This window comes from Leptinotarsa decemlineata, unplaced genomic scaffold (genome assembly GCF_025532065.1).
Source record: "Leptinotarsa decemlineata unplaced genomic scaffold, Ldec_3_MD MMD2_tig00026299_RagTag_RagTag, whole genome shotgun sequence".
In the NCBI taxonomy this organism is placed as follows: Eukaryota; Metazoa; Arthropoda; class Insecta; order Coleoptera; family Chrysomelidae; genus Leptinotarsa; species Leptinotarsa decemlineata.
In genome coordinates, this window is record NW_027412676.1 from 6347503 (window position 1) to 6368031 (window position 20529).

At 34.9% G+C, this 20529-nt stretch overlaps 1 protein-coding gene across 1 annotated transcript in view; it reads left to right on the top strand.

Moving 5' to 3' along the window:
• The first annotated feature begins 1364 nt into the window (after positions 1–1364).
• LOC111505297 (phenoloxidase-activating factor 1-like) overlaps positions 1365–20529 on the top strand; it is a 43271-nt gene continuing 24106 nt past the window's right edge. The window contains exons 1-2 of the mRNA XM_074180624.1: positions 1365–1384; positions 4283–4461. Of these exons, the coding sequence (XP_074036725.1) occupies positions 1365–1384; positions 4283–4461 (199 nt within the window). The remainder of the gene's footprint in view (positions 1385–4282; positions 4462–20529) is intronic.

Genomic DNA, 20529 nt, shown 5'->3' on the forward strand with positions numbered 1-20529 from the left:
AGTAAAATTGTAAGTCTTTTGTGTATATATCAATGTTACAACGGGAGTGAATGAAGCTAATTGGCTATCATTTCTCCAAAAACTATAATAATTCCAAGAAATGAACTTTTTTGAATTCAAACAAATCTGCTAGCTAAAATCTTCGAACATTGCATCAAAAGTAGACTGTTAACGTTTTTCAGGGATCATTATGTTATAACAGAACATCAATATGGCTTTATACAGAATTGTAATACTGAAAATGCTACCTTAGATCTCACAAAAAAAAATTAAACTTCTCTTGGCAAATCGTCCAAGTGTTTAGCGATTATTATGGACTTGGCCAAAGCATTTGATACTGTGTCTCATGATGCACTGTTGAAAAAACATGAAGGATATGGTATTAGAGGAATATCCCTACAACATTTTCAAAACTATTTCAGTGATAGAACTCAACAAGTTAAAATCGGTAAAATCTAATGTTCATCCTCAATCATATATATTGGTGTGTCTCAAGGTACAGTATTGGGTCCGATACCGTTCCTTGTATACATAAACAATATTTGCCACATCAATAATTATCAAGGTTACATTATATGCTATGCCAAAGGTACTGTATTGATTTTCGAAGGCAACAACCGAAATGAAACTATTAACACAGCTGAGCAAGATTTTAGGAAAAGTGGATTATGGCTAAATAATAACAAATCAAGTATAAATATACAAAAAACAAAATTTATCACCTTTTCCTTCAGATCTGGTTGTGTTAATCACGAAATTCTGCTCAGGAAACTTTATCTCTATGATATTGAAAGTATTACTCATAAATGGTTTGCTTCTTATCTATCGGGTAGAAATCAAAGGATTTAATATACAACAGTATCTGATGTTTCTAACATATCTAACGGAATACCACAAGGATCAGTACGGGGACCTACCCTATTTCTACTCTATATTTTTGACTTGAGTACCGTTAATATTGAGGGTAAATTTACTTTATTCGCCGATGACAGTACAATATTATGGCGCAATACCAACACAAATGATCTATATAATGCCATTTGCTCTGATATTTCCAAACTTTCAGATTGGTGTAAGGCAAATTTATTAGCTTTCAGTGTCTCAAAAACTAAAATTTCATCCTTTAATTGCATTCTTGATGATATTCCTCTAGCTTCGAATTCGAATGTGATTGAGAACACGTCATGGAACAAATTTTTTGGGTTATTAATTGATAATAAATTGAAATTTGAGGACCACATAATGTCTCGTAACAAAAAACTTTCATCTGGATGTTATGCTGTGAAAATAACTTTTATATAACGAACTAGGACTAACTGCAGCTAAAACTGTCTATTATTCATTAGTAGAATCACATCTAAGATATGGGATACTTTTCTGAGGGGTAAGTAATCAAACTCGACTCGAGTCGATTTTTATTCTGCAGAATAGGTCATTAAGATTTCTCTGTAGAGCCAGGCGGCGAGATTCTTGAAGGCCTTTGTTTGTAGCAAACAAAATTTTATCACTGTATGCTCTATTCATTTCAGAAACAGTTTGTTTAGTGCATAAACATAGAACAGAACTTTCCTCTATTGTCTCTTACTACACCACACGTCAGACCCTAAATTTAGGTCTTCTCATAACTAACACTACTTTTTTTATGATGATACCTTTCAATCATATTTTATACACATATCTTTTTATACATTTTTTTTTCAAATTATTTTTGTGTTTGTATATGCATGTTATTTTGTTTATATTTGTTAATATTCATGGTAAGACTCTAGATGTTTTAATTAATCTACCAGCTTATATTCTGATTTCATGCAGTCGACTATGTTTTTTCGTTCTCAAAATGTTCACCAAAGCTTTGTCAATAAGAACTTTTCTTTGGACAATAAATCATATTTATTATTATCATTATTATAACCCAACACAAAAACAAATAAAACTCATAAATATGATTGCCCAAGTCTACAGTTTCAATGCCCCCAAATTACAAAGACATCATCGATTATTTACTTAGGAATTTTTATCGACCAGCACATGGGGTGGAATGAAGATGTTGATCACTTGTTCAAAAGGATATGATTGTTAATGAATACATTTTTCAATCTGACCGACATCGTATCAACCACATTACACTACAACAATATGCTGATAATGAATATAAATTCCTTATATATTTACAGAAGCATCATGTAGATCTATTTAAACAACGGTAAATTCGAAAAACTAGATGAGGATGTAAAAAGGTCAAGTATAGTCACAAAAGATCAAAATTTCAATTTTTTAGGAAAACTCATTTCAAAAGAATTATTTTTTGCAATGGCCCAAAATTTTTTAACCTCGTTCCTGAAAACCTGAAAGCTATAAATGGTATAAAAACACTCAAAACTACCTTGAAAAATTATATACAAAAAAATCCCAATCTGTTCCTTGAATGAATACTGTTCACTGTTCACGTTTGCTAACATTCGCCAATCAAATATTTTAAATACATCTTTTCCTAGCTCTCCTGCCAAAAACCCACTGAAACCACTAGAATTGAATAGCCCTCCGATTTCACTCATTGTGTTTATTAAACAAATACATTTCATGTATTTGATATATACATGGTTTATAATCTGCTGAATTGAAGGGAAAGCACAATACATGTATATTTTATACCTAGGTGTAACCCATACATTCAGCGAAATCATATTTGCAATATTGATGTAGAAGTTTGTAAAGAATGAATAAATAAATGTTGAAAATAAAACTCGTAGGTACTTCAATTGTATTCTCATTGTCATCGATATGAACGTACGGAAATGATTTTTCAACTCTAATCAGATGTCTTTGATAAACTTTACAATTGTTTCATCTATTTCTAGGTCATATGGTCGCATTTGCTGATCAATAGCCCGAAAGAAAAACAATATATTTTAATTTTTTTCATAGAATTATTGTGTTCAATGAAATAGTGCTTTCAGTGAATTTCTATACCTACCTACCTATTTCCAGAAAAATTGTTACATTATGCAAACGTTTTCGGAAAGGATAAAAAATGTCCACCAATGTTATTGTTTGAAGGTGATTGAGAATGTTTCATGATGAATTTCATCAGTTCGAGCTTCCATTGTCTGATATTATATAAAATGATTTGAAATTCCGGAAAGAACTAATAATATAAAAAAGAATTAAAAAAATTGCTGAAAATAACAATCATATTAGGCAAAATAAACTGAAATGAAATAACAGTGAAATAAAATACTTAAAAATAACTTTTTTATTATACATTTCAACATGCAATACAAAGAACTAGAGAAGATAGTAAACCAAATATTGGCCATGCCATGATAAATAATCCTAGCAAATATCAAAAAAGTAGTTTTTTCATAATTGAATTTCGAATAACTCGATCGCGAGACGAAGACTTATATGTTTCAATCGGGTAAGAAGCAAAAAATCATCATGGGCTGGAAACTTATATTTGCTATACGTATCTACTCATTGAAAAAAAAATTCCATCCTAAACGCCTAGGAGAGAATTATGGTGACACAACGTCTCAAATGCGTTTGAAATGGGGTTTTCTGTAAAACTAATTATTGATTATCTGTTACTTGGAACTTGAAATTCTGTTGTGATGGAATCGTTTATACTACCCATACACGACGAAACAATACAATGAAATGGGAAGAATGTTTAGTATTTTGCTTTTTATAATATTGGCAAGCTGATGCCCACTTGATTTTCTTCTCATTGATGATTGAATGAGTACGTATTGGATCTTTTGAAATTAATATTTCATTATTTTTATTCTCATTTTTATATTTTCAATGAAATTATCAATTTTGATTAGTGAACATAATCGAAGTTGCATTTTCAATAATTCAAAGGTTGATTTTACACATAATGTTTATGGGTCAGTAAGATTACATTTAAAATTTAAACATTCGTGTCCAATCTGTCTGTTAAAAATAGCGTCAACTGTGATGATATGCCGTTATAAATAACATTTTTTTCTAATCTATCTTCGAACATAAGGCAAGCCTATTCGCTGTTCTTGTGTGTAATTTTGTCAAATTCATTTCAAGTTACTAAGAAAACCTTTATTTTGTTTCTTATATATAATTATCAGATTTCGAACAGAGAATGGATAAAAAGGTAAATTCACTAAATAACAATTTACAGAGGTAAATGAAATATTTAAAACAAAAAAATATATCGAAATGAAAAATAACCAACTATGAGCTCTGAGCTCCCCTACTATTCAGCACCTGAAGAACCCAATGAACCACCTCATTAAGTGTCTAGTCTTGATGATGATCTCTACGTCACGGTCACTTCCAGAAGCCGCTGCTCTGTTGGAGATTATTGTCAGTGGATGTATATGTTTACAATTGGCAACATGTGTCGTGTGAGATCTGCTCGAACGTGTTCGTTGGTGAGGTTGTTGTTGTGGTTTTGTTTTTTGGCTATTTCAAAATGTCAAGGTGAGTGACAAAGTTTTCAACAGGAAACTCGAAACTATCAAACAAGGCGTCAACAATATTGAACATTTTAGAATATTTTGAACAATATCTTTGAACGTAGTACTCAGCTACAGGTGAAAGAAAGAAATAATGAGGTAACCGCTGGCGATATACCTATGTAACATTTATAACACCTTCGTATTCAATAATTTTAATATTTTGCTAACAGGGGTTTTTCATCAGAATATTTCAGTCAAATTTAATATTGAATTTCTTTTATGACTACCACCAATTAGAATAGTTGAAATTACACCTTTTGAAGGTTGGTTCACTCGTGTAAATATTCCCATTTAACTTTATAATTCCACCTCCCTTGATATGCTAAGATTTTCAATAATATAAAAAGTTTATTTCTTTCAGGCCTGGCTTACTCTGAAGATGTTCCATATTTATCTGGCTAAGGTCTTCACAAAATGATATTTCGATGAAACTTCATAATTTCAGCTTTTTTGATATGACGTCAATGACAAAAGTTCAAATAACCTCTTTTGGGGGTAGTTTACTCTCGTAATTTTGATTCACATTCTTCTTAAACCTGAACCATTTTTCCTCACTTCTTGTACAGACGTTGAATTGTCAATTTTAAAAATATTCTTATCAAATATTAACCCTACTTTACGTCCTATCTTAACCGAACTTGACCTACCCTGACCCCCAAAAGAAGTAGTAGATTCAACTTTTCTCGTTTCTGGTACTGGCATATCAAGCAACGAAAAGGTGAAGTGTTATAAAAATATTACGTTGGGAATATCTTGGTCAGCAAAGTATTTTCAAAAATTCCAAGATCAAGTGAAATTCATGTGGTTTTTTCAATTTGAATAGGTTTTCGAATTATGAAGGTTCTATTTGGGTGGTCATTTAAAAATATTCAAGTACTACCTGTTGCCCGCGATATTGTTCATCAACTAAAGTTTCAGACAAATCAATTGAACAATGTTTTGTTGCATTTTTTTTCAACAAATTTCTGTTCTGTTAAAAGCTGTTTTTCCGTTAACCAGCTGCCGCCCTTCTCTACAAACGACAACTCTCAAAATCGAAACTTGTGCAAGCTAAGGACCAACAAGGTCTTACATTTCAACGTGTGATTCCTAATACGTTAAAAAGTAAGCCGCATCTTCAATTCTTAAAATTGCCATAACTTTTTTATTAATGGATTGAAATGAATCAAACACGAAATCTTAAATGAAGCTTACATTATATATTAGTGGAAACCTCATCTAAATCGGAAAAGCCATTTTCGAGATTTATGCGCACAAACGCAAATACAAACAAACATATTCTTGAAAAGACAAATAGGCAAAAATTCTTTGTTTTGGGTTCTATTGCGTTAATAAAGACTCGCAATTATAATTTTTCTCAAATGTCTATCATGTACAGACACTGATCAGTCACACTTATTAACTTATAATAACTTATAATATTCCCATAAATAACAATAAATTGATGGACGTAGCCGTTACTACGTGATATAAAACATAATGAAGGAAAGAGAATTGAAACTTTCTATGTTTTTTACCACTTTACATTAAAGTTCAATGTATAATTTTGAAAATGTCCTTATAGGACGAAACTGCAGTAACGTTAGTTACAAATAAAAGTGGTAAAAAACATAGAAAGTTTCAATTCTCTTTTCTTCATCATAAAAACAATGAGTTATGTAGTTTTTAGAAATTATAATTCAATAGAAACATAAAGTGGGCAAGTAAATAAAATGTATATACTTACTTTTGTTTCAAATGATATGCAACAATTCTTTCATCGATAAAGACACCTTGAAATCATATATTTCAGAGAGGAGATCAATATCGTCAATTGCGTAATCTAGTTTGATATAACATACATCCAACCTAATAATCATTCTCAGAAATTATTTAATAATGACAATTAAGGATACATGCAAAAGGTATACGAACAAAAACTTTCATGAATGTTTAAATTTGGATCTGTATATATTTTAAGTATAATTCATTTATTTTTCACCCCAAATATATCTTATTTAAGTAAAAATACTATAATTGTTTCAAAAGTAAGGATCATTGAAGATGAATCGAACTGATAAAAATTTGACAATCTAAACAAGATGGATAAAATACATATTTGAAAATTGAAACTGGTATTTTTGACGATATGAAATGCTACTTAAGATCTTATTTAGTACGTCATCCATTAACGTTCAACTTGATAATAACAACCAGTTGGATAGAAATCATTTATAATCAAATAATGTCACAACTGGGACTAATCAGGTAGATTAGTCCCAGTCCCAATTTCTATAGTCTTTACCTCTTTACCATAACATCAGTGATATGACACCCAAGTTATAGCTTTCAGAACCATATTAACCATAAATAAATTACTTTCAAAATTTGAGGATAAAACTCCTACAAATTTTTAATCTCATTTAGTTTATTCCATACCATGTTTGAATTGTACTAATGAATATATTGGTCAAACGTCAAGACTACTTAAAGATAGAATCACTTCATACAAAAGTGGTAGTAGATTACATCCTGAGAGATATGCTCTCAGCAATCACGTTTTCAAAGAAGGTCATAATATGGACTATAATTCAACCAAAATTAATTCACGGAAGATTGAGGCATCTACAATATGATATCCAATATCACAGATTCAGTGCGATCCAATATTCAGACTAACAATTTCAGGAATAATGATTTCCGAGCTGATTCCATTAGGTACAATTTTTGAAAAGTGAACGTCGGTTACGAAATCCAATTGAATATTTTCATTCTTGTTAATTTTTTTCCTAAACAATAAACGGTAGATTGTTTATAGATAATATCCTGCAAAGCTCGGTGAGATACTATTTCATCGACGCAAGTTGTTTCAATGCCAACAGTGGTCCAAGTTTCAACCGTAGGAACAAAAATTGCATGATGGCTATCTTGATGGGGGCTCAACGTCTGTATTTGATTAGCAACCTCAAAAGTTCCTCAGAATTTTTTTAGAATTATTTCCTAATATTTATCTGTTTACTTAGACATTTCTCTCGAATCTGTTGACCCTTCATCACGTTCTTTTCAAGTCGTTGAGATCATTCTGATAGACAAACACTCGTGAATACCTTTTTGATAAATCAACTTTTCAAATTCGAATCATCAGATTTGTTATTGCTAATGTTTCACATACATATTGCTATGTTCAATATTTGCTCAGTTGCACATTCAAAAATTTAGAGTTTCAGTCATATAATTAACCAGTACGCATATCTGTGAAATTTCTGATATTTTCCCGGCAATGACCTTTTTTTAACTAGAAGAATAACATTTTTGAGTTGATATAAAAAATGAATGCGTAGTTACCAGAATTTGAATTAAACGGGAAAACAAATAATTAACGATAATCACACTAAATGATTTTCAGACAATCGACGACAGAATTTTCTCAAAACAAAGGAAATGTGTCGTTAGCTTTTTGATTAATTAATTTTTTTGAGTTTCCTGAAATGTGATATGTCAGACTGAAAAAATTGATTCCCATGGAAATATTAAATTTTTTTTAACCTCAATATATCAAACAATATATCAAAATAATTGAGGCGTGCAATAAATATTTTTCAGACTGGATTCATTGTGTCGATTTATTCTTAGTCGAAAAGTTATGAACAAACAAATTATTTATTAGTAGTGTTAAGGCGCAAGGTCAATTAGTTTCGATTGTGGCACTAATTTGACGTAAATATTTTCATTTTAGAAGTATTTTGTTTTCTTGAATTCACTTCTCGAGATTTATTGTTAGTGATGACACAATCGATCGTTAGAAATATTTATTATATCATGAATGAAATATACATTTCAGTTACCTATATTTTTTACTTAGCCAATCGAAAAAATATTCTGTTAGTGGTAACGGAAACATAATCAATCGTTTGCATGGAAATTAAGTTCACAAGTAACGTCTACAACTGAATATATATGAAAATGAATTAATATTGAACATCAATGGAATATATGTACATTTATCCGAAGCACTGGAAACTGTGGGATATTATCATTGTTTCATAATAAATGATTTCGTATCAAGAAAGACAGAAAACATTATACAGGGTGTCCCTGGACTTCCTCTTTTCCTCTCGGGAATGTATAGATGGGGTCAAAATATCACCAGTACTTCATATAACTTTTTTTCCTAAAATCCTTCGTTACCAAGTAACGGGCCCTCGAAGTTACAAAATGAAAAATGTTTTTCTTTGATAACTTTTCAAGTGAATATTCAAAATCATCCAAATTTTGGTAATTGACTAAACAAATGAATTCCTTCGATGAGCTTTCATGCAGGAGTCAGTTGTTTTGCTACAAAGTCAGGAACGGACTACCCCCGATGGTCCACACCCCAAAACTTTGAAATGACAGATATTTTTCAATATTTTTCAACAAATTAAGGTTACTTGGACAATTTTATGAATAAAAGTACTCGTGTGGAAAGTCGATTTTGCTCTTGAGGCTCTTGAGTTTCGTTAGTTAAACGTGTTTGCATTATAAAAATTCGTTATGAACATTTTACCTATCATTTCCATTTTCCTTAAAAACTAATATTTTCGAATAATGGTAGACATCTCAGGATAAATGTTGTTGAATTAACGTTATCATTATTATTTCTGCTTTGATAATTATTCATTTCAAATAATGGTGATGTCGTCGAGTAGAACTACATTTTTATCAAGACTCGTTGCTCCGATCGACTTTCCACACGAGTACTTTTATTCATAAAATTGTCCAAGTAACCTTATTTTGTTGAAAAATATTGAAAAATATCTGTCATTTCAAAGTTTTGGGGTGTGAACCATCGGGGGTAGTCCGTTCCTGACTTTGTAGTAAAACAACTGACTCCTGCATGAAAGCTCATCGACGGAATTCATTTGTTCAGTCAATTACCAAAATTTGGATGATTTTGAATATTCACTTGAAAAGTTATCAAAGAAAAATATTTTTCATTTTGTAACTTCGAGGGCCCGTAACTTGGTTACGAAGACTTTTAGGAAAAAAAGTTATATGAAGTACTGGTGATATTTTGACCCCATCTATACATTCCCTAGAGAAAAAGAGGAAGTCCAGGGACACCCTGTATATTATAGCTTGGAAAATTTAAATAAATGGGCTTGAAATAGCCAGCCAAACTAAAAAGTGGGAAATAAATAAGAGTTCAAAAAACTTAAAAACACGATTTGAAAACAACACAAACTGGAAAATAATTCGGAACTAATTCAAGATTGTGTTCAACATCGATAATAAATCCTATGGCTCGATGTAATTAATGATAAGTCTGAAATCAGAATGAAGAGTGGGTTGCTATATATCCATTGTTTTAAATATTTTGTTTAGGAGCTGTTTGCCAGATTAGAGCCATGATAAAAATATAATTTGAAGCACCTCACGCTTTTTACAACAAAATAAACATTTTTAAAAATAGATTTATTTTGATTTCAGACTCAATAAAAGTCATTATAGTTACATCAAGCCATAGGACTCATTATTAATTTCGAACACAATCTTAAATTAATTTCGATTTATTTTTTAGCTTGTGTTGCTATTAAAGCGTGTTTTTTAGTGTTTCCAAACTATTTTATTTATTCAGCTTGTATTAGAAATTGTACTGAATTTCTTAAATTGTTCATAATCATTTCGTATTTTCAAATAAATTTGGAATCTTGATGATTTTGTGCCTGAATTCCCTAATAAATTCTCTTTAACATAAATTTTCCATGTTTCTGAGTAATCATCTGATTCTGTTAATGAGTTTGAAATCCCGCCGATCGCTAGCATTCTGAGAAATTTCAAGTGATTCCTCAATGACTGTGAGATTTTGTGATATATGCGTCAGCCTCGTGAGTTCCGACGTTGTTGTGATAGTTGAAGTAAAATATCAGGCGAGATGGATAATTACAAAATTGGGCATTTGCCCATTTTTGATTTCCGAGAAAATCGTTTAACAAACTATTTTTTCGAAAAATGTTTGAAGTGATTCATTAATTTGAAATAACTTTTTCAGTCATGAATCGATTGAAATAATTTGAACGATGAACAATATACTGGTGGACACCGCACTTCAATCAATTAAACCTTTTTTACATTAGCGCGCTCAAATGCACAGACATGCAGATAAGGAGACAAAAAATCTGAAAATAATTTTTTCGGTTTTATTGCGTCAATGGGGGTCCAAAATGATAGTTTCTCTTGAATATCTTCCATGTACAGGCAGCGATAAGTTACACTTTCATTGTAGGCTTCTTCACAGTTTTAACGATTATGAGATGGTTCAAAATAGTTACCTCGCTGATCATTGACAGTAGACTCCCACAAAAATGTTCTTTTCAAGTTTCAACTGTGCGACCACATTTAACAGTTCGAAAACTGTTCAAATAGCGAACCCGAATACGGCTTATAATGTTTTGATGGTACCTAGTTTATGTATAATGCGAATTTCTGTAGTTACTCAATTCATCAGACTTCACACATTCATTGTAAACAAATATGATAATGTTTCAAAATTGAGATTTGAGATTGTTTATGAAGCTGAAAAATTAACAATGAATAAAATTTTCTTGTGATTAAAAGATTCGGTTTGAATTTTTACGTAAATGAGTTTTTGTTCAGTATCTATGTTAAAACACCGAATTAACACCGAATAGCGAATAATCGCCTTGTGAAACCCATACAGCGAATAATATTCGGGATTTGCCGAGTACCGCATGTCTGTTCTCGGCTCAAGAAGAGTGGAAGACTTATTCCCCGCAATTGTACTAAAATCAGTGTTTGAGAGTGTTATCAAAATATCATTGAGGAGTAATAATTATAATACTTGGTTCCACCGCGTTGAATCGTGTCCGATTATTCATCTGGTTCTCGGTCGAAAAGTAGTGGAAAGAAAATCTCATCTTGTTTCCCTTTCTTTTCCTTACCTTTTATCACCTACCTCATCAGAGCGAGAGAGAAAGACGAAAGGAGAGAACGTTTGATGCCGACAGATAAAAATGGGTGAGTTTTTATATATAGTTCACATCGCATCTGAATGATTTATTTACGCAATTATCAATCGCACAAACACATTTTTTATCAATTCATTGATTGATGGAAGGATCTGTAATTTACTAGTCAGAGATACGATATTGAAAAAAAAACAATTTTAATATACAGAAACAAAGTAAAATATGTGAAATCGGGTTCAGATTATCCAAATGAAACGAACTTACAGCGACAAAATATCTATTAAATGTGCTGTGATGTGTAATCACTGTAATCAGCGTCATTGCCATTACATAGATTGTTGGGGCTGCATTTGTATTCAGTTGGGTTTAAGTAAGCATCATTGTTTGTCGACATTATAATGCATATATTTTTCATTCTCAATTGATGATATTACTTAGATAATATAGAGTATTCCAACAAGGACATCTGTCATATAAGTTGTCATTTATTCAGTCTATTTTGCTAAATCATCATGGACGAATATAGGATTTAACAAAATGTGCAAATAATAAAATTGTTGTATCAAAATGTGTGTTTTGTTCGGGCAACGTATCACGCGCTTCGTCCATTTTACGGTCGCTATAATAATCCTACTGAGAGGATTATTCGCAATTTGGTGAATGAATTCGAGTCCACTGAACCAGTGGGGTGAAACAACCTACATCTGTACGTCGACGAAATGCAAGATCTGTCAAAAACATCGCCGCTGTCTGTAAGAGTGTGCAGGAGAAATCGAGGCAGTTGATTTCGCGTTGCTCGCAAGAACTTGGCTTTTCACAGACCACAACTTGGCGAATTTTGTATCGTGACATATGCCTGCACTCATACAAAATTCAACTGACCCAGGAACAGAAGGTAAACGACCATAGACAACGACTTTTGTTCGCTAAATGGGATCTGGAGTAGTTGACAACTAACCCTAATTTTCATCGAGAAATCATCTTCAGCGATGAGGCCCCCCATGAATAAATGGGTACGTGAACAAAGAAAATTGTCGAATTTGGAACAATATCAATCCACATGAAATTCAAGAGCGTTCAATGCATCTCGGAAAAGGCATAGTTTGGTGGAGATTTTGAGCTGGTGGCGTCATCGGTCTATATTTTTTTTTGAGAACGATGTTGGCGAGGCCATCACTGTCAACGTCGAGCACTATAGGTTGATAATTACCAACTTCTTTCGATCTAAATTGAATGATCTGGACACTAAGGAAACGTGGCTTCAACAGGGCAGCGCTACGTGGCACACAGCTCATGCTACATTGGATATTCTGGACGAGCGATTTGAGGGGATGGTCATCTCACGTGGAAATGGTGTGAACTGGCCACTGTTAGATGACTAAAAATTTTCGATTATGTGTCACACACATTTTGTTTTATTTAAATTTAAATTTAAAGATACGATGCGACTAATGAAACACCCCTTACATTCACAATATTAACGAGTATTTTTGTTATGATGTAAAAACAGAGTTTATCCGATAGATACATTATACTGTTAATTGACACCAGACATCGTTCTATTTTTTCTTATGATTTATTCAAAGTTGAATTAATATTGATACCGATAGAAAGTGATCTTCATCACTTCAGGCGGGAGTGCACCTGAAGAATTTCTCGTATAGTGTTTTCTGTTTGATCAAAAAATCACATCGCCTCCTCCAAAAATTTTATTTCAGATTTCCACAGATTATATTGTTAAAAAATTTGTATGTTGGGTCCTCACATCTGTTTCACTTACTGTTTTAACAGTACTTTCGAAAAAATCGAAGAATTCCAAAAATATAAAAGTTATTAGATGAAGAAATGTTCTGTCTGTATCTGTAGAGTAGGGAGGGTGAGTGTAAGCCCACAGCACTTAGGCCACATGTGACTCTTTGTACATCCTCCCGAAGAGTTGTCCTCATCGTCCATCCTTTCCTTTCCAGGAAGGTGGACAGGTCACTGGGCGACATCTCCTTTATATCAGCAGGTGTAGGCCAAGATTCGCCGAACACACACTCTCTTATTGATGATAACTCCGGGCACTCGCACATGACATGCCTGACAGTCTCATCTTCCTGTTCACACATCCTGCATAGAGATGTGTCCACTAGCCCCATATCATGGAGGTATTTTTTTATTTCTGTTTAAAAAAAATCTGTTTAAAATCTGTTTTTCCGTTAACCAGCTGTCGCACCCCTACGAACGACAACCCTCAGAAGTCGAAACTTGTGCGAGCTAAGGATTAACGAGGTCTTACCTTTTAACGTGTGATTCCTAACATGGTGGTCAGTGGTGACAGTGGTCAGTCAGAAATCATAGATTTTTCCTGGTCATCGCCAGATATTTCTTCGGCAGCAGCTTCCTAGGGTCGCTCAAGGTGATACTGGCAAGATTACATCCTTTGATTTCATCCCATCTCTTTAGGGACTGAGCATGGGTGTGTCGTTTGGCTAGTTCTGCAATTGTTGAAGTCATCATGCCGTAGGTGCCACTGGGTCCTAAAATTCTTAGTCCAGTCGCTTCCTTAGCTAAAGAGTCGGCAATACGATTATTTTTACTCCTGTTTGCCCTTCAACCCACCTCAGGAAAATGTGATTATCTACCGAGGCTTCGACTAAATCTTGGTGACACTCTAGTACTAGCTCAGAGAAGTGAAGAAATGTTATTATAATAAAAAAAAATTTATTGTCACACATAAAATTTGTTCACTTATTCATTATATCAATCATAGTTCTGAAGTAGAGAAAAAAATGGACCTACTGTTATTGTCCTTAATTGAAAGGGTTTTCACATTCCACGTATTCAATCTCCCCTGTGGATTACTTTTTTCGTCAGAAACGAAGCATTGAAAAAATTAAGGTGAATTTCAAAGTTTTTCAATTGCTTGTGCAGTATGGAAAAATAACTCTCAAATGAAACACAAATCTGCTTTCAAGAGACTGCTTTCAGCAGAGTATTGAAATAGGATTTTTTTTTGAAAACTTGTGAAATTCGTTTTCTTTTCCAAAGGAATATTATGATATTAATTTGCGCAGATTTCAGCTATAATATACACATAGTGTTTTAGTCTAATATTCATATTTGAATTTCAGACGGAGCCAACCTTGATGGTCATTATATGTAGTTAAGAGAGATAATAACAGCTACCACACTATTATCATGACATTACAATTCGCCACACCCACAGTTGTTACTGTTAAACGGATTTCCCATCGATATTCTCTTTTTCAACTCGGAAATACCCATTCAAAATTATTTGTATTTTTTTACGGTTTACAGAGAATATTCACTCTCGCACTATCTATGCTTTTCGACCGGAAACGATACAGGTTCATTATTGTTTCGATATATTCACATTGATTTTTGAAATAGATGTAAATTGAAGGAAAAAAATAAAGTTCACATAAAGAGAATCGTTTCTTTTACCAAACTACACTTAACGATTTGATCTTCACAAACTTTATTTTAAAAAAATATATCACAACATGTTTCAATATCACAGTAGCTTTTTTCCACGAAAAATGTGTTGAAATCAAAATGTTGGTGGTACTTTGTTGAATTACTATGGATCTTCATCAATTAACGGCCAAATCAAACATTGACAGTGAAATATTGTTTAATTCACACGAGGGTAATGTGCCAGATTTTATCAAGATGCCACCTCACGATTATTTGTAGGTCCAGTCAAATTTTCGTGTCAGCACTTGACAAGTAAACAATTCAAAACATCATCACCAATTATTATTATTCGATATTGTAGTTGATTTTACAACAATCCAAAATTGTGAAATTTCAAAGTAAGTGTGCAGTAATTGATTGATCCTTTAAAATGAAGCGACTAGGCATACAGAGATGCAGCACACTTATTGCTGAAAAAATGAACCGACAAACTAGTCCAAAATTCTTGAGTCGAATGAGATTAATAGATTTCACTAGGTTACAGCCACTTTATGACTGTAATGACAAAGGTAGTTTTTTGTTAATTTTTGGTCCCTAAATGCGAAAATAATAGTAAAAATATCCTAACACGTAAGACTTTTGAGTTATGGTTTTTTTCACAAAAATTTAATGAACACGACATTCCAAATTTGCTTTTTCCCTAAATTGAGGAAATTATTTTACCCTCCGAAACTTTGGGATGAGCATCAATGAATTTGCTGAATTTTTAACTGATAAACATGTAATTTCTCTCCGTGATTTTTTTTTATTTACGCAGTAACTTATCAGGGTGAAATAAACGTTTGTCCTTTCTACACCTGTATAAAGTTCTTCATTAAGTTTTTTTTTAATTCTTATTGTGGAAGGTGGAAATATCTGAAAAAAGTTGATGAAAAACACTGACTTTTCCAGAAAAAATGAAACTCCATAGTTGTTAGTGTTATTGATACTGTAACGAATTAAAGAACTAACTGTTTTAAACAAATTTATTTTCAACAATATTTCACTATCACAACTAATTTATATACAACACTTAGCAACTAACGCTTAATTTATCTTCACGGATAGAATTTTTTCTTTAAACGCACGATTCACTTTCTAGATACAGACTCTCTCTCTCTGAGCGAGGAACCAACCTTTTATATTGGTAACGAACGTTCTAGATGCCTCTAGCGGTTTCGGTACTCATCTATTTTTTTCGTGGCGATTCGTCGATCGCATTCCTTTCGCGGTGAGTCATATGTTTGGTGTCTGAGATAACGGTTAGGGCCGGCTTACGATTTATTACATCGCCCCCTTCTTAAAGACGTTTCGTCACGAAATGTCATCTTTGGCATGTGTCGATACCTGCAGGACTCCCCATATCTGCACTGTGAAGTTCGATGGAAGTAACACTCCACAATATTCATGATCGGTCGTGGAAGATGGTTACCGCACACCAAAATCTAGATGTCGCTGGATCTGAAGATCGTTTTCAACATGCTTCTCACAATTCTCCAGTCCAGCCTGTCGAGCCTAGAGGCTAATTTTGGGATTGCCAAGTCCGCGAGATTCTGGTCGAGCATCGTTTCCTTCAGTCTAGTAAGACTCCTCCAGACATCTTCATAGGACGGTTTGTCTCTAGAATGCTTTTTGGTCACCAAGTAGCACCAAGTAGCACTCCTCCGACTTATGGATTCTGTTCTCGTAATGTTTGGAGCTGACCGATTTTCTTGTTGAATACCACAACGATACCCTTGGACATTTGGAGATCCTCTGCCACGCAGTGAGTTAGTGCGTAATTAACTGGAACCTTGAAAAGGTCTCGTGGCTCTTCTCGAGATACCACATGTACGACCTTCTGTCCGTTCGAGTATAAGGACATGAATTACTGAAACGCCATTCCATCCTCTGGTGGTCTGAGGGCGCGAACTTGATCGTGATTTCCAGCATAAGGAGCCAATCTATTAAAATGGACGACTCTTGGCTTTCCTCGAGGTGGCTTATGGATTCGGTAGACGAGGCCATTAATCTTTTTCATGATTTTGTACGGACCTTTCCGCGAGTTCCGTAACTTCAGTGATAAACCACGGCGTCGCTTAGGGTTGTACAGCCAAACTAGATCACCGGTTTCGGATTCGCATTCGCCTTGATGTCATAGGCTTCCTTCATTCTATCGCTGGCACTCCGGATGTTCAGACAGACTCGTTCATGGATGTCGTCCATTCTCTGCCGAAGCTTGCTGACATAGTCTTCCCCCGCAGTGTCTTGTTCTGGCGGCGTCCCAAACTTTAGATTGCAAGGAAATCACAGCTCTCGACCCATTATAATATTGACAGGTGTTTGGCCAGTTGACAAGTGCACTGCCGAACGATAAGCCAGCAGGAACAGGTGGAGGTATTGGTCCCAGTCTCTTTGATGGTCAGAGACTACCTTGGACAAGTGGCGGTTTATGGTCTTATTCATTTGTTCTACCACTCCATCGGACTGTGGATATAAGGCTGTTGTTCTGGTCTTTCGACTGTCCAACAGTTAACATATTTCTTGGAACAGGTTGAACCCAAACTTTCTGCCCTGGTTCGAATGCAGCTCCAATGGGACACCGAATCGAGATATACATTCCTTCAGCAGGACGTCAGCGACGGTAAAGGCTTCCTGGTTGGGCAGGGCATAGGCTTCTGCCCACTTGCTGAAGTGGTCCATGGCTACCAGGATGTATTTGTTTCCATGGTCGGACTCTGAGAACAGGCCGGCGATGTCGATGGCGATTCTCTCAAAAGGACTACACACGTTATACTGGCGCATTGGAGCTTTCGGTCGTATCCTAGGTTCGTTACTGGCAGCGCATACAGCACACTTTCTGAACCAGTCCTTGACGTCGGCTTGCAAATTAACCCAGTTAAACCGTTGTCTTAATTTCTGGAGGGTCTTCGTTATTCCCAGATGTCCTTCAGTGACTCCATCATGGATTTCTTTGAGCACCTCCCGTCGTCTGTTCCTGAGTACCACTGTCTGGCGCCTTCATTCTCCAACGTCTTCAGACTCCAACACCCACTTCAGAACCCCGTTTTCCATGTTAAGAGAGTTCCATTGGGCTCAGTAGGACTTAACAGCTGGCGAATAACCTACTACCTCTTGCCACGATGGCCTTTGATTATTTTTCTTCCATCCGATGACTAAACCAAGATATCGATCTTTCTTTTGGTTTTCTCTGATCATATTGTCCTTCCAGTTGTCATCTACAGCTGTAGTTCTATAAATAGCCGCTTCCTACTCTTCTGCTCGTCAGTAATGTGAGGAGCCATCGGGACATGGTGTACGTGAAAGGGCATCTGCGTTTCTTACGGGGGTTTGCTGGATACAGGCTGACGATTTTTCCTTCTCACGGAACCTCTCTAGTTTTCTTGATTTGGTGTTGGTTCTGTGAATGCTTGGACATTTGCTACGCACATGCCCAATTTTCCCACGTTTCCAGCATCTTATTTGTTTTCTTTCAGACAAAACTCCTTTTCTCAGCTTTCTAATAGTGGCCTCAATATCAGCAGAACCCTTTCCGTCTTCCTCCATAGTATGAACTTTACTCTGGCCCTTGCCGGATTGTTTTACAGCCTCAAGCTCCAGAGATCTTGCCAGTGCGTCCACGAGATGTTTGGGACGAGCTAGTCTCAAGGTCTGCCTCGTTTCTTGGTCGCGAAGTCCATCCAAGAATGCCTGAACTGCTAACCGCTCCATTACATTTTCGGGTGTAGCAGGATATGCCAGACGGACCAATCGAGCTATGTCGGCTTCAAACTCCTGTAGGGATTCTCCTGATTTCTGACAGCGGTTCTTCAGCTGTGAATGGTAAACGTGTTCTAGGTGTGCCTGTCCATACCGTAGCTCAAGATGCTTTATGAGTTGGTCATATTCTTCCTGTTCTTGGGCCGTGAGGGTTTGAAAAATATTCGTTGCTTCTCCACTCAACGCCAGTGTTAATGCTACCGCCTTTTCTCCTGCATTCCATCCATTTGCTCTGGCTGCAGCTTCGAATCGCCGGCGGTAATTTTCCCAGGGAGTTTTTCCGTCGAACTAGGGCGGCTTCGTAGAGAGCTTTCTTAGTTTAGAACTACCTTTGACATCTTTCAGTTCGGGAATCGAGTTTTCGGTAACACATTCTGCGGTGTGGGCAGAATTAACGATTTGGTTTTGCAACTTGTTAATTGTTTCCTTCATCTTGCTGATTTCTGCCTCAAATCCGCCTATGATCTCATTGCCTAACTTTTTTCCATTTTCTTCATTTCTGCTCCGATTTCATATTTGATCTTCCCTTTGATTTCCTCTCTGATTTTGTCTATCTCTGTCTCGATGATTCCTATCCTTTCTTCGAGTAGGCTCGCCACACACTCTTTCTTCAAGCATTCTGCATTTTCTAGAAGTTCTTCCTTCAAGCTATTCGAATTCTCTAGGAATTTATCTTCGAAACCCATCGAACTTTGTTGAAGTTCATCTAGTTTACTCATTATTGAACTCAAATCAACCCCAGAAACTTCGAATAAATATGCTTCGGGATCTTCTTCTGATTCAATCAGGTTATCCCATAGTCTCCTCTGGAGTACTGATTTTTTCCCGGAAGAATCTAGCCATCTCTCTTCCAATTCTTGCTTCAATTCGGCGACTTTCAAGCCTACTAGGCGCACTTTCCTCGAACACATTTTGTCTCTTATTGTCTATTTTCCACAAAATTGAATACGTCCACTTATTTCAATCGAGTCCGAAACACTTATTTATTTTCACAAGTCTATCAGTTTATGTTTCCGTAGTCCGGTACTGTCCACTTCACGAAAAACAATGAATTAACAGTCTCTACGCGAACAAATAAGTCTTATAGTCAATTTCACCGTAATATAAAGTGTCCACCAAGCGCTTACAAATTTATTTTAAAAATCCACTTCTGATCACCAATTGTAACGAATTAAAGAATTATCTGTCTTAATCAAATTTAATTTTAACAATATTTCACTATCACAACTAATTTATATGCAACACTTAGCAACCAACGCTTAATGTATCTTCACGGTTAGAATTCTTTCTTTAAACGCACGATTCACTTTCTAGATACAGACTCTCCCTCTGACGAGTCATCCTGATTTCGTCCAGGTTTGGAGACCAGCTCCCCTACCCTTTTGGCTGATTATTGGCCTTGAGAGGGGCCAATGGGTACACAACTGATAGATGTCTCTCTCTCTGAGCGAGGACCCGACCTTTTATATTGGTAACAAATGTTCTAGATACCTCTAGCGGTTTCGGTACTCATCTATTCTTTTCGTGGCGATTCGTCGATCGCATTCATTTCGCGGTGAGTCATATGTTTGGTGTCTGAGATAACGGTCAGGGCCGGCTTCATATTCATTACAATACTAAAATCTATGAAGGAACGCACATTCTGCCTCGCAGACCAAAATTCTGATGTATGTTTTAAAAATCATCAGAAATTATGAGTATTGTGTCTTGAGAACAACCCACATAACAAGTTTTTCATAACTTATTGTCACAGAAATGTATTGTTCAATCTGTGAGAATCAATAGGATTACTACGTACAAAGTTTCTAGAAAGATATCAAATTCACTTAAGCTACGAGATCCGGAGTTTTAATTGTTCGGTG